Consider the following 24345-nt stretch of genomic DNA (forward strand, 5'->3'; position numbering starts at 1 on the left):
CCGGGAGGATGTCCGCGCCACGGCAGGGTGACGCGGGGACGACGCTGGGGCCTTTCGGGTGAGGAAGGCTTTGCCTCCCCTCAGCCACGACAAAGATAGGTGCGCAGGGCACCGCGGACAGCCGGCCCCGCGCCGACCCCTCAGGCGTGTGCGGCTTCGCACCTGCACCTGGCGCCCGGAGCGGAGCGTGCCGGTGGGGCTGGGCTGCGGCGGCCTTGGAGCCCGAGACCCCAGCCCGCCCGGAGCAGGCCGCGAGCGGTTGGGATCCGGGACGGGCGAAGATCCTCCCCAAAGCCCAGCTGCGGCCGCAAAGTCGACCTCAGCCGGGATCGCGGGCAGCGCTCCTCAGAGTTTCCACTGTCGCCTCCAACCCTGGCACCGGGAATTAGAGTCTGGGAAGAGCCAGGGACTGGAAGCCCAGGAGTCAGACTCACTTTCCTTGGTCACCAAAAAACTGAGAAGTGAAACCAACGAAGCGAGGAAGCCTAGAAATGCAAAACCCTTTACGTTATTTATTTAGAATTTCAGTAAGTCTATCTTAATATTTAGGTATGAGGAAGGGAAGAACTGTGGAACTGTAACCTAATGATGGGGGGAAACACTTTCTAAAGAAAAACAGTGCTCATAAATGACTTTACAGTCTTATTAAACCCACGGAACCAAAAGATGTCAAACTACTCAAATTTTTAGCACCCCCATCCATTCACCCTCTTCCCCTCCAGAATGAGGAACTTTGTACAGTGGGATGCAATTCTCTGAGAAATGTGGATGTCAGGAAATAACTGGTATATGATTGGAAGGCTAGACAAAAATACTTTGAGAATTTAACTAGGCATAAAAATCAAAAAAATTTTAAGTGGCTACCAGCTCCACTCATTTACAGCTAGAGTTTAAGCTATAAATAAGTGGTCCTAAGATATAAAAAAAAAGTAATAGGCAGAATTTATATTTCTTTAAGAATTTGCCAGTGGCCAACATAGAGTTTCACAACTAAGATATAAATACATTCATTCCACAAATGAAGTTCTGCTGGGGGTCCAAAGTAAACAAAAAACACAGAGCTTACTTTCTAGGTGAGGAGACAGTAAAAAAAGTAAATAAGGTAATTTCACTAGTCACATAGTGACTAGTGTTGTTAAGTAGTAATTTTACTAAAGTAACAATTAGGAAATAAAATAAGGGCATGGAGGTCTCTCTAAGGAGATAACAAGGTGTTTAAGTTAAAATTCAAAGTTTCTCTGTACATTGCCCAAGCTCTAGAAGTTAGTGGGCAATACAGGCTCAAAATAGCAGGACTGCATCACCTGTACACTTCAAATAAGCCTTGGACTCTGACACCAAATGCTGAAAGATTTCTAATAGGGTAAAATGAGCTATGTATATTTTTATCACAAATGTTTGAGGAGTGAAATTTTTATAAACAAAAAATGAAGTCAATGCAATTTTTAAAAAGCAAAAAGTACACATCCTATCAGTTTTGAGGAAGTTTTGTTTTTACACTAGCAAGTTACACCGAATGAATGCAAGTGGAAACAGGCTCAAGTCTGTTTCTATAGGACCAAAGACACTCAGGACTAAGGGATGGCCATGACTGACACACAGGAGAGTGGTTCCAGGTCCCCTCAGAAGGAAGGTTCCAAGGTTGGTTCCACCTTGTGTGCTTTCATCGTGGGAAAAATTACTTCATGGGTAATAATAGATATTAATAGTAAGGGAAAGAACATCACTGCTTGCATAAGAGATGCTTTATTTTAGTATTCTCTATCATGTAATGGCTTCATTTCTGTAGTCTCATTTAGTCTTGAAAGGTACAAAGAAAACTAAATTTACTTCCTATCATTCATCCCATTTCCCTTATGTTTCAGCATACTACTAAAATCACAGAATCAGCACTGAAATGATGTATGTTGTAATAAGAGGATACAGATATACTTAACTATGAAGATTGAATTTTAAATATTTTCAAGTTTGGTATCAGTGTATATTATCGTTTTGTTTTTGTTTTTTCCTTTTACTTAGTACTACCTCTTCTCCCAGAGAAGCTGAGTTGTCCCACAAGCAGCCCCTGTAAGTTTAGGGAGTTGGCAAGGACAAAATATGAGAAAGAAAATAATTGTCATCTATTTAGTAATGCTATATTATGAATGTGGAACTGGGTTAGAAAGATTAGACATACGGCCTACACTGTCACTCAGGAGAAGATTCAGTCTTCCTAAAACCCTAACAGCCTCTGGGTTTCTTTTCTTTTTTTTTTTTTTTTTGAGACAGAGTCTCGCTTTGTTGTCCAGGCTAGAGTGAGTGCCGTGGCGTCAGCCTAGCTCACAGCAACCTCAAACTCCTGGGCTTGAGTGATCCTTCTGCCTCAGCCTCCCGAGTAGCTGGGACTACAGGCATGCGCCACCATGCCCGGCTAATTTTTTATATATATATCAGTTGGCCAATTAATTTCTTTCTATTTATAGTAGAGACGGGGTCTCGCTCTTGCTCAGGCTGGTTTTGAACTCCTGACCTTGAGCAATCCGCCCGCCTCGGCCTCCCAAGAGCTAGGATTACAGGCGTGAGCCACAGCGCCCGGCCAGCCTCTGGGTTTCTATCTACCTCCTTCCAATATTACCCTCCTGATGGCACACAAGACAGGGGCACTCTTCATTATAATAATTTTCTGGTTACCAGATAGAAGAAAAGGTGGCAATAAAACTGGAATTTTGCTCCTTTAACCACCATGCTAATAAGTATGGCCTCAATTGTGAATTATCCTGAAACAAATTATAATTTCATTGATAACATCTCAGAACAAGACATTCAAAATCAAGATGATCAAGTAAAACTGCCTTAGTAACACTTTAGATGGACTCAAGTTACCTGAGTTTTTAAAACTCTTAAACCAACTATTTATTGCTGTATGATAAGGAAATAGTAGTTTAAGGCACTAGAAAACATAAACAGATTTATGCAACAAATATTTCTTGAGTCCCTCCAAGGTCTCAGACTCCATTCTAAGCCCTGGGGATATGGTGTTGACCAAGCGAGTCCCTGGTTCTTAGGAACTTAGTCCTTTCTTAGTGGAAAGAGACGAGATAGTCTGCACGCTATGGTAGGAGCTAGGACAGAAATAGTTGGTAGCAAGCAACTGAAGGAGACCAAATTTGGACAGGGTAGTCAGGGGGGGCCTCTGTGAAGATGTGAGTTTGAGCTGAGTTTGAAAGAATGAAAAAGAACCAGCTATGGGAAGAAGTTGATGAAAAGCATTTTCTCAGAGAGAAGAAAAAGTACAAAGTCCCTGAGGCAGGAATGGGTTGGCCTGTTTGAAGAGGGGAAAGGAGGAAAGAGGAACTAAAGTGTACTCTGGGATAGATGGGATAGATGCTTTGAGGTGTGGTTAGAAAAATACAAGGGGCCAGATTGTGCAGGACATTGTACATCATGGAAAGGGGGTTAGATTAAATGTGGTGAGAGCTACTGGAGGAGTTTAAAACATGTATGATACAATATATGATTTTACTCTGGCTGTTCTGCGGAAAACAGATTTTACAAGAGGAAGAATGCAACCAGAGAAACCAAATAGGTGGCTACCTATATTTTAGAGGAGAACTTATGGTGGCTATCTGGAATTTTTGGAGATATAGCTGATAGAACTTCTAATAAGAGTGAAGAAAAGAAAATCAGGAATGATACCTAGGTTTTTGCCTTGAGCAACTAAGTGGAAGTCATTTCATTATGAAGAGACCAGGCAAAGCACAGATTTGAAGATGTAAACCAAGCATATTGTTTGGACACATTAAGTTTGAATTGCCTATTAAGACGTCCATGTGGAGATTCTGAGTAGAACATATGGGGATAAGCAGGCTTGGAGAGAGAAATTTGGCAGGCATCAGCTCACAGAATTTAAAATAATGTAATGGATAAATTTACCTAGAGAGACTGTATATATACAGAAGAGGGTTCTGGACTAAGACCCAAAGAGAACAACACTTACAGGTCTAGAAGAGAAGCATCCAACACAAAAGAATGAGAAGGAGCAGCAGTCAGACAAGGGAATAAAATGTCCCCAAAAGGAAGAATGGGTCAACTGTTAAATGTCGCTGAAAACGTAAGTGTTCACTAGATCTGTCAACATGGACATCTTGACAAGAACAGTTTCAATGGAGTAATGTGTGCAAAAACTTTAATGGGCTGGGTTCAAAAAAGAAAAGGCAAAGAAGTGGTAAAGCAAATGTAGACAACTCCTCTGTTTTGGAGCGATGGGGAGCAGAGAGGAGGGAAAATTGGTTTTAAGATGCAGATATTAAAGAATTTTGTACACTAATAGATATAATAGAGATGGTGAAAATAAGCACCTACTATGTTACAGGTGCTAAGAATACAATACAAACAAGACAGGTACATCCCCTGTCCTTAAGAAACCAACAAGTAACAAACAAGTTATTACTGAGTGTAATAAGTTATTTTAGGGAATACAACTTTTACCTTAAATATAAAATAAATTAGCTTGAAATCTTCACCTTGAATTCTATTAGAAGTGTACAAAAGAAGGTCCTTTATGTAATGGTACACTTCTGTGACAAACACTCTTTCAACAAATACTTTTTCAAAACTTAATGTATGTCTTGCAGCTGTGGTACAACCTGGAAATAAAATAAATAGTTTCTTCACTAAAGGAGCTTATAGTCTAGGAAGAAATAACAGAATCTGACAAGCAATTATAGTACATTGTGATAAATGTCATGATGTAGGCAGCACTATGAAGATCTTGATTATTAGGATGTTTTACGTCACACATGATAGAAAACCCAAACTAAACTAGCATAAGCAAAGAACGAAACTAATTAGCTTTCATAACTGGACCTAAAAGTAGATGATCTGTTCAGGCATAACTATCCAGGGACTGCAACAATAGTATCAAGAATTCAGTGTCTTCATCCCATCTCTAATTGCTCTGTCTAGACTTGTCGCAGGCAGGGCCTCTAACTGTTGACACAAGACGGCTACCAGCAGCTTCCACAATATATCCTTTCAGGTAAAACTCCAAGAAAAGAAGGAAAAAGCCTATGCCTGGGCATTCCAAGAAAAATCTCTGATATTTAATCCAATAGGATCATTTTAGGCCTTGGACCCATGCCTGAACAAATTCCTGTGCCAGAGTTGCGGGAGAGGGGAGCTAATGTAATTGACTTACCCCATTAAAGTCCTACCCCTGGAACTAAGGGTAGAATCAATCCCACCTAAACCCTATGGCTTGGAAGTTTAAAATCCACTTAGGATGGAGTTAGAGAGTAATTGTACTCTCTGCAGGGGAAGTCACCACACATCTATTACCAATATCTATGACAGTTAGAAACAAATGCTTGGTGTTAACTGCATAGAGCTGGTAGCTAAAGCCACGGGTAGATGAGATCACCCTGAGTGAGTGTGTTGCAGAAAAGGCCCTATAACAGAACCTAAAGAAACACAAAAACTTAAAGATTGGGCAGAGGAAACAGAGCCTTGAGAAGAAATGGGAGAGGGCCAGACATGAGATGAAAGCCTGGAGAGTAATAGTTTAGAGAGGTCAGTCTTTATTGGAGGCTTTCAGGAAGAGAGTCCTAGTCTGCAACATCATAGCTGGGAGAAGATGGGTAAGATGAGAACCAAAAATCAGCCTTTAGCATCAGGGAGGTTGCTGGTAGACTTGAGGGGAACAGTGTCAGTGGAGACAACTGAAGCCAGACTGTGTGTGTGTGCGTGTGTTGGTGGAGAGAAGGAGCATGGGGTAAGGGATCAGTGAGAAAGCAGAAAACACTCTTTTTAGGAAACATGAATGCAAATGGATGAATAATGATGGGTTAGCCAAAACCTATGGAGTCAAGGCAGGATTTAAGATGTAAGATGACTAAACATATTTAAATGCAGGTTAGAAAGTAAGAGTAGGCCGGGCGTGGTGGCTCACGCCTGTAATCCTAGCACTTTGGGAGGCCGAGGCGGGCGGATTGCTCAAGGTCAGGAGTTCGAAACCAGCCTGAGCGAGACCCCGTCTCTACCAAAAATAGAAATAAATTAATTGACCAACTAAAAATATATATACAAAAAATTAGCCGGGCCTGGTGGTGCATGCCTGTAGTCCCAGCTACTCGGGAGGCTGAGGCAGTAGGATCGCTGAGCCCCGGAGTTTGAGGTTGCTGTGAGCCAGGGTGACGCCATGGCACTCACTCTAGCCTGGGCAACAAAGTGAGACTCTGTCTCAAAAAAAAAAAAAAAAAAAAAAAAAAGAAAGTAAGAGTAGAGCATAAGAGTTTGAAGAGAACTTTTACCTGGAAAGTCTAGACATCACACCCTTTATATAAATATATATGATATATACACAACATAAAGAGGCTATTCACACCTGAACAAACCACAATGAATGACACCTTGGAGAGGTTAAAAATATTCACTTCAGTTAAAAATTTAAAAATGAAAATGACATCATACATTTTATGCATTTTAAACTAGACTTTTTTGGTACTTATGACCTGAGATTATTTTATAAAGTATGATTTGAAAATATAATTTTAAGTGCTTAAGAATAAAGTTTAGGCTGGGCACTGTGGCTCAACCCTATAATCCTAGCACTGTGGAAGACTAAGGCGGGAGTTTGAGACCAGCCTGGGCAACAGAGCGAGACCTTGTCTCTACAAAAAAATTTAAAAGTCAGCTGGGCATGGTGGCACACGCCTATAGTTCCAGCTACTTGGGAGGCTGAGGCAGTAGGATCGCTTTAGCCCAGGAGTTTGGGGGTATAGTGAGCTATGATGAGGCCAGTACACTCCAGCCTGGGCTATAGAGCAAGACTCTGTCTCAAAAGAAAGTTTAATTAGTTATATGCTGAAGTATTTAATAAAATGGTCCAGTTTCATTAACTTTTTTAGATCACAGACCACTTTGAAAATGTGATGAAAACTATGAGACTCTATGGAAAAAGAGATGAACTCCTTTCCTCATGTTCTTCCAAGAAGATTCACGGAAAGACCTGTGAGGCCTGCCCCCAGATACAAGGTTAAGTGGACAAACTTCTCCTAGGACTTGCCAACAGGATTCCTCTTTGGACTTCTCATGTCTGCAAGCCAGTAGGCTGCTTCTACTTTCCTCCCACTTAATCATAATTGAAATTATGTCCTCCTTCACTCCTAAGCCCTGAATGCCAATTCCAACTCCTTCTTCCCTGTGTTCCCATCTATAAAACAGAAATACCAAACTCAACTACTCCTGCCTTCAAATCCTGGCTCCATCATTTTCTAAATTACATCACCCTGGCCAAATACTACCTCTCTGAGCTAGCTACATTTTCCTTATCGGCACCACAAAACTATTAATATCAAATGTTTATTTCCTCCAACCCCACCAGGCACAATCCAAGCATCAGGTATCATTCTTTCTCACAGGAACCTATTGCTTGATTGGAAACTATCAACTCATTCTCATTTTCTCCCCTCTCCCTTGGATTATAAAGTCCTTGAATGCAGAGAATAGGCCTTCTATTTTACTCCTTATTTCCCCACTGTTTATCACATTTCTGCTTTTAAAACCAACACAAGAGTTGCTTAATTAAGCACTGATTTAGAATAGAGGTCTAAATTTTGTTCTGGCCTCCATCATTAATGTTCTCTTCTACATGTCCTCACAACTTTTTCATATTTCACCTATAGATAAAAATCACAGAATCATAAACAGCTTTGTTAGTGGCTTAAGGCCTTGTCAAATCATTTATAAGAATACTTTCATAGGGACTCCTAGATAAAAATGAATACTATATAGCTTATTTAACCTCAAATTAATTCATAGATTCTATAATTTTCCTTAATACAAAAGTATCTTTGAAAATTTGACTCTTTACTTTTATGTGTAACATTAGTAAACTATCAAAGTTAAAATCTCACCAATAGTCATATAACTGTGCTCTGCTCACTGCACAGGATTGTTGCTTTTTAAGAAGGCCACTGTCAAGATGCTACAAGTAACATTACCAAAAAAAAAATAATCAAACAGTATTAGCTAAAAAAGTCTGTTTGAGGATGAGGTAATATGTTAAATACTCAGTATATGATTGATTGTACATATTGTACATTCCCTGCTCCAGCAAACCTTGAGTATAGAGTTTCTTTTAGTCAGACCTGAAATTAGGTCTCTCACTCATGTGGTTTCAATTAAGTTCTGTTAAAAATAGCTCATAAGCATTTTCATTTTTAGAACTTCAACAACTTTACTACTTTTAATCCATACAAAGGATAAACTCTGTGGGGGGGGGAACAATCACAGGAAGTTACAGCGTACTCTGTGGTGTTGGTTCTTTATAAGTAGCTAAAACCATCTATTTTTTTTTTCTTCTAATATCAGCTATTTGGTTCTTATTTTATAATATAAATACATATACTTAAGAAGCACAGGGAAGAATGTTTCTTAACTGATTAAAAGTAAATGACAAGAACTTCAGTAGAATTTCACCACAGATCTAGAACACAAATTATTGGAGAATTTTTAATTTCATAGAATTTCAGGCAGACATGTTGCTTTATGGGCTTCACAGTCATGTCTTCAAAGTAGTGAAAATTCAGCCACAGCTGTTATAGTCTGCCATCTTTATTATAATATCTGGAGGAAAAAAATAACAACAGATTACTTCATACACAAGCAGGTACCCAGTAGTTATTATAACCAGTCCCTGGGGAGTGAGAACTGGATACCCAGGCCACTCCAGTTTCATCCTGTCGAGACTCAGGATACAAATCCAGAGGCCATTGAAAATAAAAGGAATAGCTAACTCACCCCTTCCTGGACATGCTCAGGACAGTCTCTTTGGAGACACAGGATACCTGCTCAGTAACATTCCCCGTGGAAAGCCTGCCAAAGACTGCTGCCAGTGGCCATTACTGGGCCTTTAAACCTTGTGACCTGGAGAAACCAATCCATTTGTGTTTCTCACCCGTGTCCTCCTCAGCCACCACCCAGGCAGAAGCCCCTCATATTCTCCCACCCACCCTTTGTTTGCATTCTCCTACTCTTTGTTGCAGTTGAACCCAGATTTTTCTCAAATGCAGGATTCTGGGGCCTTTCTCCCCAGTGTCTTGTACCAGGAGACCCACAGTGGAACCAGCTTTCCCTGTTTCACACTGATACTTTCATACAATGATGTACCTCACCCTTTGGCCTCATCAGCCTGTATAACTGGCTCTGAAATCTTCCTGTACCCTAGAAATACCTGAGATTTTAAATATTCTGGTGTCTAGTTCATACTCCACACCAATTAGATCAGGATCTTTGGGTGAGAGACCCAAATATAAGACAACCAGGAAAGTATGAGGTGCACCTAAGTTTGAGAACCAGAAACCTGTGTCTTTGCTGTTTGAAGTGGAGTCCATGGTCCAGTAATGTTGGCATCACCTAAGATCATTAGAAACGTAGAATCTTGGGTCCCATTCTAAACCCACAAAATCAAAATCTCTGTTTTAACAAGGTCTTCAAACAAGTCACAAGAACATTAAAGTTTGAGAAGTGCTGGCTGTAATACCCCCCTCTCCTCCTCCTTGTTACTGTCTTTACTGACCTCAGACACTGCCTACTGCTCACTTATTGAAGACTGGTTCACAGTCATCCTTTCCACATAAACTTCTGGGTAACTTCCCAAGTGCCTACTTAGCCCACCCTGTATCTAGTCTCATCTACCCCTTATCTCCTCAATCGTCATACACATGTCCAGGGCCATGACTTAGCTTTTCCCTTGACATCACCCAAAATGCATCATTTCTAAAACTTTACAATAACAGAGACCTGGAAGTCATCCTCTAACTATCCTTTTTTCTCACACCCAATACCCTTACCTAGGCAGTACTAAGCCCTGTCAACCATACCAATACAAATGTTTAGTTTGGTTATCAAACTGCAGAACTCCTGAATCAGATCACTGAGACAGTGGACTGGAAATTTGCATTATTTATCAATTATTCTGGTGATTTGAGCACCATACTTTGATCCTTATTTTCTCAACTTTGTTCATCAGAACTTTTATAAAACTCCCACCTGGCATTTCTGCTTCCATGCTCCTTTCTCCCCAAATCATCTCCATACTTCTTGCTAGAATGATCCAATAAAAAGAAAATTTGACCAAAATAAAGACTCGGGATGGCAAAGGAGGCTCTCCACCATCTGCACCTTGGTTACTACGTAAGCCTCTGTTCTCAGAGTCCAATCTCTATCCACTCCAGCCAGATCTAACTAACCTCAGTTCCTTCACTACATGAGGATGATTAAGCCTCTCTGTCTTTATTTATGCTGGTCCCTTATGCTTATGCCCGCCATGTCCCTGTCGGCCTCATATCATCCTGCAGAAGGTCCCACATACAACCTTATTAAAGTACATAAACTCCACTGGATTTGCTGTATATATCTGACTTCCTCTATAAGATTGTAAACTTCATCAAGACAACAATGTTTTATATCAACATCACCAGCAACTAAACATATGTAGCACATGATATCCAGACTCAATAAATGTATGCTGAATGAGCAAACCGACCAGAGAACTTCATCTTTTCATTCTCTATGACACTAAAACAACAGGCTTAAAAGGCCTCCATTATGTCAAACCAGTTTGATTTCTTTTTCCCCAAGGAACTAACTAGCACATTTCATCTCTGTATTTGTATTAGATCAATGTGTCAAACACTGTGTCAAAGACTCTACACACTTACCTGATATATTATTTACATGAGATGGCATAACCAAAGTTAGCATTGAATAAAATAACCATTTATCATATTTTAGGCTTTTTGCAATTTAATAAAAACGAAACAACAATTTTCAAAACAGAAATGTAGTATGCTAGACGTGAGGAAATAACCTAACTTACAGATGCAAATAATAATTGTTATATAATGAGTAATTATAATATGTCAATACTTTCCATAGATTATCTCTAATCCTTACAATTCTTTGATTGTTGAACTTCTAAAATAGTAAGAACCACAATATTACCAATTTTACAGACAAGAGGCTAAAATTCAGAAAGTTTAAGGAATTTGCTTATGTGACAGATACAATCTGAACATAGGGATGCCCTAGTCTTAAGTGATTTCTACGACCATCTCTCAGATATGTGAATGGATCTGTTTCCACCTCATTTGTCATGTATCAGTATGATTTTTCTGGCTGCTGTTATCATCTACAAATTCAAACTTCTCACTAAAGATATTAAGATGTATCCAGTTAAAGGCTGTTATTCTACTATTAACTTGATATATGAATTTATAACACACAATTTATCATCTCTTCTGGAACTCAAATTAAAATACAAATTTTAAAATATTACTATAAGGATAGCTACAGGTTTTGTCTGATTTTCTGAAAGGTATCATTAGGTTGGAAGTCTTTCCTGACACCTCAAAGTAAAGTTAAAAGTCTCTTTTCCTGGGTTCCTGCAGTGCCTTGTTCTAGTTCTGATTCTGCCAGTAAGTAGCTGTATGAACTCAGGCAAGTCACTTAATCTGGCCAGGTCATTTTTATCTGTAAAATGAGCAAAATAATTATAACAAACTATAATAAATAATTATAAAAAATATAATAATTATATGGTTCTCAAATTTTAGTGCTTCTTAGAATCACCTTGACAGTTCACTAAATTACAGATTCCTATGCCATATCTCTAGAAACTGTAGTTTCTGCAGTTATCCTGGTCCAGGTGGTCAGAAGACCACACATCGAGAAACTCTGGACTATGTGTTTTCTACAGCCTCCTCTATCTGGTTGTCACCATTCTAAGACTATTTACTGACACCACCTTCTCCGTCACATCTCTTTGGTTCACTTCCACCACTTTTGTTCTTTAATCAGCACAGTGTTCTTTAATCAGTTCTTTAATCAGTTGTTCTTTAATCAGTTATCAGTGAATAAACAGCATACTGAACACAGTCCCAGACCATCAACAGTGAGCCTCACCTTGTTGTCCTGATTAGATTACTGCCAAACTAGCTAAAACTTTAAATGCCAGGATTAAAAATAGGCTGCTACATGTTTAAAATAGCTTGGTCACTAGTTAGCTTTGAGCTTTGCTATTTTTACTAAAGGAAAGTGGCCAGAGGTTGAAAGGGAATTCAATAAGGAAGCTGCTCTTACAGTGAGAGCACAGGAGGCCAGGAGGTGGCACCATTAGATCAGCATTCTCTGAGCAGGTGTGAGGGGGGTGGGGGAGAGGCAGTTTGTCTTTGTGAATTAAACTAAAAACTAAAAACTTTGGTCTGAACATTCAAAAAGAACCTCCCAGACACATTTTGGTTTTGCTTTGTTATATACTTAAATCCAGAATTTTGACAATAACTGATGTTACAAACTAGTATGATAGGCCAACATGATCAAATTAAGAGTTTCTCTATTTTTTTAATATTTTATTGAAGTATAATAAATACAAATAAAAGTACTTATATGTACAGCTTGATGTTTTTTCACAAACATAATACACTCATGTAACGAGCACCAAGACAATGAAAGCGAAAGCATCAGCACTCATCAGCACTAGAACTCCCCCTCATAACACTTTCCAGTTAGTACCCTGACTCCAACAAGGGCGTCTACTATAGTAATTTCCATTATAGTTTAGTTTGCCTCATTGTGTACTATATATATTAATAAATAATATTAAATGTACTCTACTGTGCCTGGTACCTTATGTAAAATTCATCAATATGTACATAACTGTATGTGTAGCAATCTCACAGTTGCACGTAACTATTTATTCTTAATTCTCACTGCCATGGAGCATACCAATGAATGAAGTAGGTCATTAAGTATGAAATGTCCGATTTCCTTTAGTACTAAGTTTGACAGTTGGTATCTCTGACATTTCTTGTTTTATTTTTATTGTGAAGGTACATCCTCATTCTTTCAAACACACATTTTGGCTTGTGATTATCTTTCAAAATCTTTTTAGACCAATTTGTATGAAACCATGGATAAGTAAAAAACTCATGTTATTTTTGAATATGAGTTCCATTGTGCAATCAATGCTGTGCAGACAGCTGGAAATATCAGTGAAGTGTTTGGGAAGGATGTGGCTAATGAACACATAGCACATTGATGGTTCCAGAAGCTCTGTTCTGGTGATTTTAATCTTGAAAATGAGCCACATGGGTGACCTAAGACCAAGGTGGATAATGATGAGCTGAAAGCTGTAGTGGAAGCGAATCCCTCTCAACCTACACGTGATTTAGCAGCAAGGTTTGATGTTACTATTCTAACAATATTGGACCATTTGAAACAAATGGGCAAGGTAAAGAAGCTGGACAGATTAGTACCACATGAATTAAACAAGTGTCAGAAGAGAAATCATCTCAAAGCTTGCCTTCTTTGCTGTCACGGCAAAGACTAACCGTTTCTACACTGTATTGTTATGTATGACAGAAAAATGGATTCTTTTTGGCAATCACAAGTATTTGGCACAATGGTTAGATAAAGATGAAGTGCTGAAACACAGTCCAAAACAGAATATTCATCTAAAAAGGCTAATGGTGTCTGTTTGGTGGTCCAGCATTTGTATTATCCACTACAGCTTCATGAAACATGCTCACAGATGTCTACTGCAATAAAAATGATGAGGATGCTTCCGATAAAGCAGCAATACTGGTCAATAGACACAGGCTAATCCTCTTGCAAGAACACATGTTGCAAAAAACAACACTGCTCAAACTACAGCAGCTGGACTTTGAAACTCTCTGTCATCCACGGTATTCATCAGACCTTGCACCAACTATCAATTCTTCCAGGCTTTGGGCCACTTCTTGCAAGGAAAAATATTCCAATTCTCAACAAGCTGTGGAAAATGCCTTTCATGATTTCATTGCCACCTGCTCTCCAGGCTTCTTCACTGCTGGCATTAACAAGCTATCCTTATGATGCAAAACTGTGTCGATAGTTTGGGCACATACTTTGATTAATTGTACTTCTTGTTGGAGATACAATAAACTTTTGATTCAAAATCCGACATTTCATATTTAATGACCTAATACCACAATGTATTTATCCATTTTACTTGATGAACATCTGGACAGTTTCCAGTGTGGGGCTATCATGAACAGTGCTGCTTTAAAAATTCTAATATATATTTTTGGTGAACATGTGTACACATACACATTACAGTTAGGCATATTACTAGAAGTGTAATGCTAGGTCTCCAGGGGCTTCCCCCTCAGTGAAATGTCTAGAGTTCCGCGGTATGAGATGTCTCTACTAAGCTGAAGGATAAGCTCTTGTATCTGATTCCCCTACAACCAGACAGGAGACACAATGCCAAGTGAGCCTTTTTGGATTTTGGAATCAAAACATTCCTCGCCTGGGTGTGCCACTCCAGCCCATTTATCAAATGACCTACAGAGCTATGAGATTTGAGGGAAGGCCCAGAGTAAGAAAAGGCTCTGCAGCAAGTCCAGGCTACTGTGCATGATGCTCTGACACATGCATCACACAGATCCAGCAGATCCAACAGCGCTTGACGTGTTAACAGCAGATGGAGATGTTGCTTTGAGCCTCTGGAAGGTCCCTATAGGTGAATCACAGGGCAAACCCTTAGGATTTTGGAGCAAAACCCTGCCATCCTCTGTGGATAACCACTCTCCTTTTGAGAAACAGCTTCTGGCCTATGAGAGGGCTTCAGTGAAGACTAAACACTGAACCATGAGCCCCTATATCACTGCACGACCTCTGAGAAGCCCATCATGAACTGTGTGTTGTGTGACCCACTGAGTCATCAACTTGGTGTGAAGAGCAGCAACCCATTATTAAAGTGAAGTTGTGTGCACAAGACTGGGCTCAAACAGGCCCTGAAGGCACAAGAACATGAGGAAGTGGCCCAGGTGACCACGGCCCCCACTCTCGCTACACGACCTTCCCTCCCTGTCTGCACTCAGGACACCAACTGCACTCAGGACACCAAGAGGAGTTCTCTACAGTCAGTGACTGAGGAAAAGGAAGCTCAGGGTTGGTTTACAAATGATTCTCCATGGTATGTAAGCACCGCTTGAACGTGGACAGTTATGGTACCTACAGCTCCTTTCTGGAACATTCCTGAAGGAAATTGGTAAAGAGAAATCTTCCCAGTGGGGAGAACTTCAAGCAGTGAACCTGGTTGTTTGCTTTGCTGAAAGGAGAAATGGCCAGATGTTTGACATCTGTGTATATCAACATTTGTAATTGCTGACTTTAGGTAAAACAGATTATCCTTGATAATGTACATAGGCCTCATCCAATCAGTTGAAAAGCTATAAGAGCAAAACTGGGGTTTCTCTGCAGAATCCTCCTGTGGATGGAACCATCAGCTCTTGCTCAAGGGTTTGCAGCCTGCTAGCCTGCCCTCCAGTCTTCAGACTTGCCCAACTAGACCCCACAATTGTGTAAGTTGTGGGGCGCGGTGTCAACGCCATTACAAGTTGGCGCCTGTTTCCGGCTTTGCCTAGAGCAGCAAACAAGTTCAGCGCACGCGCAATTGTCGGTTGCCCTGTGGCGCGAGCATGCAAACGAAGGGTCCTGCTATGGACTAATGCTTTGGTGGCTCGACAGCTGAGCGGCCTATCCCAGCTTAGGGGTTGTGCTTCTGGGGTATATAGCGGCCTGCGCGCTGCCGGGCTGGTTCTTCCGCATCATGTAAGTCTAAAGGGAACCCCATTAAAGCACTGTCAGAACTCCGGTTGCCGCGTCTTCCTTGCTGGCGAGGCGGGCGCGACAGTAAGTCAATTCCTCGAAATAAATCTCTTCATGAATACACATGTATGTGTATATGTGTGCATACAAACAAACATATATACACAGGTACCCATGTGTATATGACATATATATATATAAATATATATACACACACACACATATACATATATATCCTATAGGCTCTGTTTCTTCCTTGATACAGGTATCTACTATTTTCTACCACTATACTGATATTACCAGAATTAGAGACAGAAAGAAGCCTATTATATGGTCTTTGTCCTTGAAAAATTCATAACCTAAGGCAGGGGTCTTCAAACTTTTTAGACAGGGGGCCAGGTCACTGTCCCTCAGACTGCTGGAAGGGCGTTGGAGAGTGCGGCCACACATTCCACACATGCACAGTGGGCCTGGGATGAGTCGGCTGCTAAGCAGGACAGGCAGCAGAGGCAAAAACACCTGGCGGGCCAGATAAATGTCCTCAGCAGGCCGCATGTGGCCATCAAGCCATAGTTTGAGGACCCCTGGAGTACAAAAAGTCAGTAATGTAAATTATTAGGTCAAGCGGCAGTATATTATTGTAATGCTTAATTTTAGATGTCCATTTGCCTGGATTAAGGGATACCCAGAAAGCTGGTAAAGCATTATTTCTGGGTATGTCTGTGTCTGTGAGGACACTTCCAGAAGATACTGACATTGAATCAGTGGACTAAGTAAGGAAGATCTGCTCCCTAAAGTGGACAGGCACCATCCAATTGGTTCAGGGCCCAAATAGAACAAAAAGGCAGAGGAAAGACAAATTTATTCTCTCCTCTGGAGCTGGAGCACCCATCTTCTCCTGCCCTTTGAAATCGGAACTCCAGGTTCTCTGGCCTGTGGATTCTGGGATTTGAACCAGCAGCTCCCCAGGTTCTCAGACTCTGATTCAGCTGCTTCACTGACTTCCCTGGCTCTCCCCCTTGCCAATGGCATGCCACAGAACTTTTCAGTCTCCATAACCATGAGAACCAATTCCTATAATAAATATCCTCTTATAGGATATATCTGTATTTATCTATCTATATCCTACTGGTTCTGTTTCTCTAGAGAACCCCAACCAGTACATTTAACCAGTGTCAAATAAGTGGTATTGACTTACGTATTCAAGAAACTTTTTAATAAAGAGAGATCTTTGTGGCCTTGGAGGATGCTCAAGGAAGGCATTGTCGAGGATATGAGAACAAGGGTCAAGAGTGAACTGTGCTTGGCTGAAGTTACACACAATCTATTAAATTTCAATTCCGTCACTGGCTGCTTACTCATAAAATGTTCCAAAGCTCCACTGAGTAATTACACATTTTTCCTGAAATGCCATGAAAGGAGTACAGAAAAACCATCTGAGTTTAGAAAGTTCAAAAGATTGAATTCCTCTCCACCATTTGGTAGCAGTATGATCTTAGACAAATGACACATCAGCAGTCCAGAACCTTTTTGGCACCAGGAACCAATTTCATGGAAAACAATTTTTCCGTGGACCAGGGCTAGAGGTAGGGGTGGGGGTGGGGAATGGCTTGGGGATTATTCAAGTGCATTACGTTTACTGTGCACTTTATTTTTATTATTATTACATTGTCACTTGCCAAAATTTGATATGAGTTTTGATATGAGTCTGCAAGCAATTGAATTATTATGGTCTCTGTGCAGTCAAGGCTCTCTGCTAATGATAATCTATATTTGCAGCCGCTCCCAGCCCTAGCATCACTGCCTCAGGTCCACCTCAGATCATCAGGCATTAGATTCTCATAAGGAACACACAACCTAGATCTCTTATATGTGCAGTTTGCAGTAGGGTTTGCACTCCTATGAGACTCTAATATCACCACTGATCTGACAGGAGGAGGAGGTCAGGCAGTATTGCGAGGATGGGGAGCGGCTGTACACATGGATGAAGCTTCGTTCCCCCACTGCCGCTCACCTCCTGCTGTGCGGCCCAGTTCCTAACAGGCCACGAATTGGTACTGGTCCACGGCCCGGGGGTTGGGGACCACAGCTACATACTGCTGTAAGCCTCGGAGTCTTAATATGTAAAATGGGGATAATAGTACACATCCTGTCTGCCATCAAGTCATAGTGAGAAATAAATGAAATAATAAGGTTCTTAGCACATTGCCTTTCACAGAGGAAGTGCTCAATCAATGTTAAGTGAATGCAAAAACATCTCCACATCTTTAAAAAGAATGCTACTAAAAATGAAACCCAAACAACACTAAAGTTCAAATAAGAGGAAGTACCCTAGATAAATACATTTCAAACCAATGTAATCAGCTAATTATTCAAAAGTTAAATTTTTTTGTCTTTAAAATAATTATTTTACTCAGATTCTGAAACATGACCAGACTTTTATATTTTTATCATTTCTACTGCGTGTAAGAACTCTCAGAATAGGCCGGGCGCGGTGGCTCATGCCTGTAATCCTAGCACTCTGGGAGGCCGAGGCAGGCAGATTGCTCGAGGTCAGGAGTTCAAAACCAGCCTGAGCAAGAGCAAGACCCCGTCTCTACTATAAAAATCGAAAGAAATTAATTGGCCAACTAATACATATAGAAAAAATTAGCCGGGCATGGTGGCGCATGCCTGTAGTCCCAGCTACTTGGGAGGCTGAGGCAGGAGGATTGCTTGAGCCCAGGAGTTTGAGGTTGCTGTGAGCCAGGCTGATGCCACGGCACTCACTCTAGTCTGGGCAACAAAGTGAGACTCTGTCTCAAAAACAACAACAACAACAACAACAACAACAACAACAACAAAAAACCAGAACTCTCAGAATAAAATGTATAACTGAATCTCCTTAGTAAATAAGGAATTTTCCATGAAAAGATGTTTTATATCATCTAAAAAGTTTGCTCTGCATTCACACTACAGTACCTTGAGGAATATCTTTAGGAGGAGAATATTTCTTCTTCTTTACAATAACACCTTTACTTTTCACTAGTCTAGTTCCTGGTGATGCTCTAATAATACAACATATTTCTGATGTATTTGAAGGAAACTGAAAAAGAAAAAAAGCAGATATTGCATAATTCCTCCAAATATTGAATTTATATGTTGCTTTATTTCAAATGCAAATAGTCGTAATATCCGTATTTAATAGATACTAATAGCAAGCATTTATTAAATGCCTACTCACTGCAGAACTAATTGGTTTTAAAACGTTTGCTCATTTAATACTCATAAGAACCAAGCAAGGCAGACTATGTTATTCATATTTTACAAATGAGGAAACTTGGTTTCAGAAAGATTGGATAATTTAGTTAAGGATTTAGTTCAAGATTGGATAATTTGTTCTTACTCCATGAACAAGTACTGGTAGAATTGAGATTCAAAACACTTCAAAGTGGGAGAGAAAGTTGCATGATTTATTGTGTTAAACTAAAAATTTAAATTTAATTCTAAGTCAATCACTAGATTCCTTGATTCCTCAATTCAGGTAATTTTGACAATTTCTCATCATGCAGATAGTCTCTAGAATAAAGAAATATTAATACTATATCTTTCAGAAGTGACATATCTTTGTTTCTTAGAATTCAGAAATAGATATATATATTTATTAAGGGCTCTTCACATTTTAAATAAAGTCTGTATGGAAACCTCTTCTACCATAAAATTTATATTATCTTCTGCAGTAGACAATTGCTATTTTCCTGGACAGCCTTTATATTCCATTCTTCTGGCCCTGAACAGTATTAGAGTTTTTTTGAATAATCTACTCACTCCATCACCCTATATACCACTCCTTTCTTATAGATTAGATAGAGCTAATACTTTTGAACACCATGGTAACCATAAGATCCAGCTTAGCCAATCAACATATTCCATGATCCTGGACACAGGAACTCAGAGGCAAAAAAAAAAAAAATTAACTCAGGATAGTTCCAGGCAGTATTGAAAGATGAACTATATTTCCCCTCCTAAATTTCCTTATACCACAATAAGAGAAGTGGTAAACTCATGAGAAATCAGGCTATCATATGTAATATACCAAACAATGGACTTAAGCCTCTAGAACATCAGACATTAGAACTCCCAAATCAGAATAAATTAGCCATGTATGAAATTATTGAAGAATTAACAATTGAAATCTCAAGGATGAACAAGCAATAAAGACTATCAAGAATGAAAAGCAGATTCGAAAAACAACCAACCAGAACTACCTCAAATGAATAAAATTGTTGAAATAAAAAATTCAATGAAATGCTTAAGAACTGGAATACACACAGATGAAGAGAGAATTACTAAAGAAATTACCCAGACTATAACAAATAGGCGAAAAATATTAAAGAGTTGTTGAGATCTTTATTATACTCTAATCAGCACAATAGACACCCAGCAGTGTAAAATCATCCTAAAGCTAAAGTTCAGAGGCTAGATACCACAATGGCTTAAGAGATAAAACAAAGCAATAAGGGTCTACCCAACAAGATGAACAAAAATCCACCCTACATATCAATTCTTTCAATAAATGTGAATGGCTTGAAATCCCCACTGAAGAGATGGATTAAAAAAAATATAAGCCACATATCTGCTGTCTCCAGGAAACACATCTAACCCACAAGGACCCATTCAGATTCAAAGTGAAGGGATGGAAAACAATATTAAATGCAAATAGAAACCAAAATAAAGCTGGTATAGCAGTTTTCATATCTGATAACACAGTCTTCAGATCAACAAAAGTAATGAAAGACAAAGATGGTCATTATATAATGGTAGAGGGAACAACTGAACAAGAACATATAACAATTCTAAATATTTATGCACTTAACACAGGTACACCCAGATTCATAGAGCAAATCCTACTTGGTCTTAATAAAATGAAATGATAAATACTAGCACCATAGTAGCTGGGGAATTCAACACCCCCCTGACAGAACAGGACAAATCCTCCAAACAGAAAATAAAGAAACAATGGACTTGGCCGGGCACGGTGGCTCACGCCTGTAATCCTAGCTGAGGCAGGCGGTTTGCTCGAGGTCAGGAGTTCGAAAACAGCCCGAGCAAGAGCAAGACCCTGTCTCTACTATAAATAGAAAGAAATTAATTGGCCAACTAATATATATATAGAAAAATTTAGCCGGGCATACTGGTGCATGCCTGTAGTCCCAGCTACTCAGGAGGCTGAGGCAGGAGGATTGCTTGAGCCCAGGAGTTTGAGGTTGCTGTGAGCTAGGCTAATGCCACGGCACTCACTCTAGCCTGGGCAACAAAAAGCGAGACTCTGTCTCAAAAAAAAGAAACAATGGACTTAAACAGGACTCTAGAACAAATGGGCCTAACAGCCATTTACAAAACATTCTACCCCAAACCACTGAATATACATTCTTCTCATCACCTCAAGAGACATAATCTAAGACTGATCACATCCTAGGCCATAAAACATGTCTCAACAAATTAAAAAAAAAAGAAAAATTATACCATGCATCTTCTCAGGGGAATCAAATTAAAAATCAACTCAACAGAAACACTCATCACCTCACAAAGTCTTGGAAACTAAACAACCTTCTGCTCAATGATAGGTCAAGGAGGAAATTAAGATGGAAATCAAAAGATTCTTTGAATTAAATGATAAAGGGGACACAAGCTATCAAAATCTGTGGGATACAGCTAAAGCAGTCCTGAGAGGAAAATTCATCGCTATAAATGCCTACATCCAAAAGACACAAAGATCACAAATCAATAATCTAATGAATTATCTCAAGGAACTGGAAAAGGATAAACAAACCAATTCCAAACCCAGCAGAAGAAAAGAAATAACCAAGATCAGAGCAGAATAAAATTGATAAACAAAAGAACTATATAGAAGATTAATGCAACAAAAAGTTTTTTCTTTGAAAACATAAACACAACTGATAGGCTTCTAGCTACATTAGCCAGAAGCAGAAAATAACAGATTGTAATAAGCTCCATCAAGAATGAAAAAGGAGAAATTATAACTGATACCACGGAAACACAAAATATCACCTCTGAATACTATAAAAATCTCTGTGCACATAAACTTGAAAACATGGAGGAAATGGGCAAATTCTTAGAAACACATAGTCTCCCGAGGCTCAATCAGGAAGAAATAGCATTCCTGAATAGACCAATATCAAATACTGAAATTGAAACAGCAATAAAAAACCTTCCTAAAAAAAATCCTGGACCACATGGTTTCACACCCAAATTTTACTAAACCTACAAAGAAGAACTGGTATCTATCCTGCAGAAATTACTCCACAACATTTTGAAGGGAGGAATCCTCCCCAGCATCTTTTACAAAGCCAATATCACCTTAATATCAAAGCCAGGAAAGGACTCAACAAAAATAAAAGAAAACTATCGACCAATATTCCTTAGGAATATGGATGCACAAATTCTCAATAAAATCCTAGTAAAACAAATTCAGCTGCTCATCAAAAAAATAATCCATCATGACCAAATGGGCTTCATCCCAGAGATGCACAGATAGTTCAACATATGCACATCTACAAATGTAATTCACCATATAAATAGAAATAAAAACAAAGACCATATGATCCTCTCAATGGACACAGAAAAAGCATCTGACAAAATTCAGCACCTTTTTGATTTTGAACAGCAAATAGTTTATTGGTAAGTACATGGTTTCAATGGCAGTAATAAATTCACCTGAACAGGAGACAATAACCAAGTCATAAAAATACATTTTTGGTAATCATCAGAAAATCTGTGGCCATTAGGGCTTTCAAGTAGAAATCCAAAATCACTCAGAGGCCAAATCTTAAAGAAGATTCGTCCACTTATTAGTCCATATGGAATAGGTCCATAGTACCTTGAATCCATAGAATTCTGTAGATTATCACCTTCTAACCAAACATGACCCATTGGCACATAACTATGGCTTTTAAAGAAATCTGATGAACTAGTGGTGAGGATTTTGTCTCCTTCCAAATCAATTACTCTTTTACAAATATTTGATTTTGGATCACTTGGGATTTTTGCAATCACAATGTCACCTCTTTGGATACCATAAAAATGTTGACTAAAATTTTATGCAAAGACAATATCTGAATTTTTAATTGTAGGCTCTACTGATGGTCCAGAACACATGACAACACCACCAACGTATTCAAAAGCACAATGAGCTTTACAGCCATACTGAATAGTATAGCCAACAAGTCGAAAGGTTTTTCCCAAAACACCATGAATCATAGTTCTATGTAGACTCTGCCACCATTGGCCAAACTGCCACCATTGGCCAAAAGATATTATCTCATAAATTCAAGAAATTCCACAATCCCTGAACAGGATAAATATAAAACAAACAAATACATCCAGGCACAGTAGAGTCAAACTGCATAGGTCTGTTCTACAATACATTCAATTTTTAGGGAAGCTGCAGGGCTTCAAGAAAAAAAAAATCTAAAGCATGTCTCAAAGCATATGTGAGTGATTCATGATTTCAGGATTCCTCTGGCCCCAAAGAAACCCGGAAGACCCTCACCCAGGACTCAGGTAGCCCTTTCTCACGTGGGCCCCGCCAGCACCTTTTTATGATAAGAATGCATAACAAAATAGGCACAGATGGGATTTACATCAAAATGATAAAAACCATATACGACAAACCCACAGTCAACATCATACTGAATGGGGAAAAATTGTAAGCACTCCTGCTTAGAATTGGAACCAGACAAGGTTACCCTCTATCACTTCTGTTCAACATAGTGCTGGAAGTCCTAGCCGGAGTAATCAGACAAGAGAAGTAAATCAAGGGTATTCAAATGGGGAAAGGGAAGGTCAAACTATCCCTCTTTGCTGATGATATGGTCTTATATCTAGAAAACCCAAAAGAATGTGCCAAGAGACTACTGAAACTGACAAATAAAATCAGCAAAGTCTCAGGTTACAAAATCAATGCACACAAATCAGTAGCATTCATATATGCCAACAACAGTCAAGCTGAGAACCAAATCAAAGACTGAATACTTTTCACGATAGCAACAAAGAAAATAAACTACCTAGGAATATATTTAATTAAGGAGGTGAAAGACCTCTACAGGGAGAACTATGAAACACTGAGGAAGGAAACAGCAAAGGATAGAAATGGATATAAAAACCATACCATGCTCATGGATTGGCACAATCAACACTGTTAAAAGGTCTATACTATCCAAAGTGATCCTCAGATTTAATGCAATCCCCATGAAAATACCAACGTCATTTTTCACAGATCTATAAAAAATAATTTTATGCTTCATACGGAACCAGAGAAGACCCCATATAGCCAAAGCAAACTTAAGCAAAAAGAACCAATCTGGATGCATCACATTACCTTATTTCAAATTATACTGCAAGACTATAATAAACCAAACAGCATGGTACTGGTATAAAAGTAGAGACATAGACCAACGGAGCAGAATAGAGAATCTAGAAATAAAACCATCTACCTACAACCAACTGATCTTCAACAAAGCAGACAACATACACTGGGGAAAGGAAGCTCTATTCAATAAATAGTACTGGGAAGATTAGATAACCAAATGCAAAAGAATGAAACTGGATGCCTACCTCTCACCACATACAAAAATTCACTCAAGAGGGATTAAAGACTTACATGTAAGACCTGAAACCATAAAATTTCTAGAAGAAAACATGAGGAAAATC

The 24345-nt window shown here is 39.3% G+C and overlaps 1 protein-coding gene and 1 pseudogene across 1 annotated transcript in view; both read right to left on the reverse strand.

Annotated features, from left to right (window-relative positions):
• Positions 1-8504: 8504 nt before the first annotated feature.
• Positions 8505-24345, reverse strand: part of MEIKIN (meiotic kinetochore factor) — a 60093-nt gene continuing 44252 nt past the window's right edge. The window contains exons 12-13 of the mRNA XM_075996360.1: positions 18595-18718; positions 8505-8604 (exon numbers count right to left, since the gene is read on the reverse strand). Of these exons, the coding sequence (XP_075852475.1) occupies positions 8564-8604; positions 18595-18718 (165 nt within the window). The 3' untranslated portion in view covers positions 8505-8563. The remainder of the gene's footprint in view (positions 8605-18594; positions 18719-24345) is intronic.
• LOC105869940 (mitochondrial inner membrane protease subunit 1 pseudogene) lies at positions 22309-22923 on the reverse strand (annotated as a pseudogene).

Source organism: Microcebus murinus, chromosome 21 (genome assembly GCF_040939455.1).
Source record: "Microcebus murinus isolate Inina chromosome 21, M.murinus_Inina_mat1.0, whole genome shotgun sequence".
NCBI lineage: Eukaryota > Metazoa > Chordata > Mammalia > Primates > Cheirogaleidae > Microcebus > Microcebus murinus.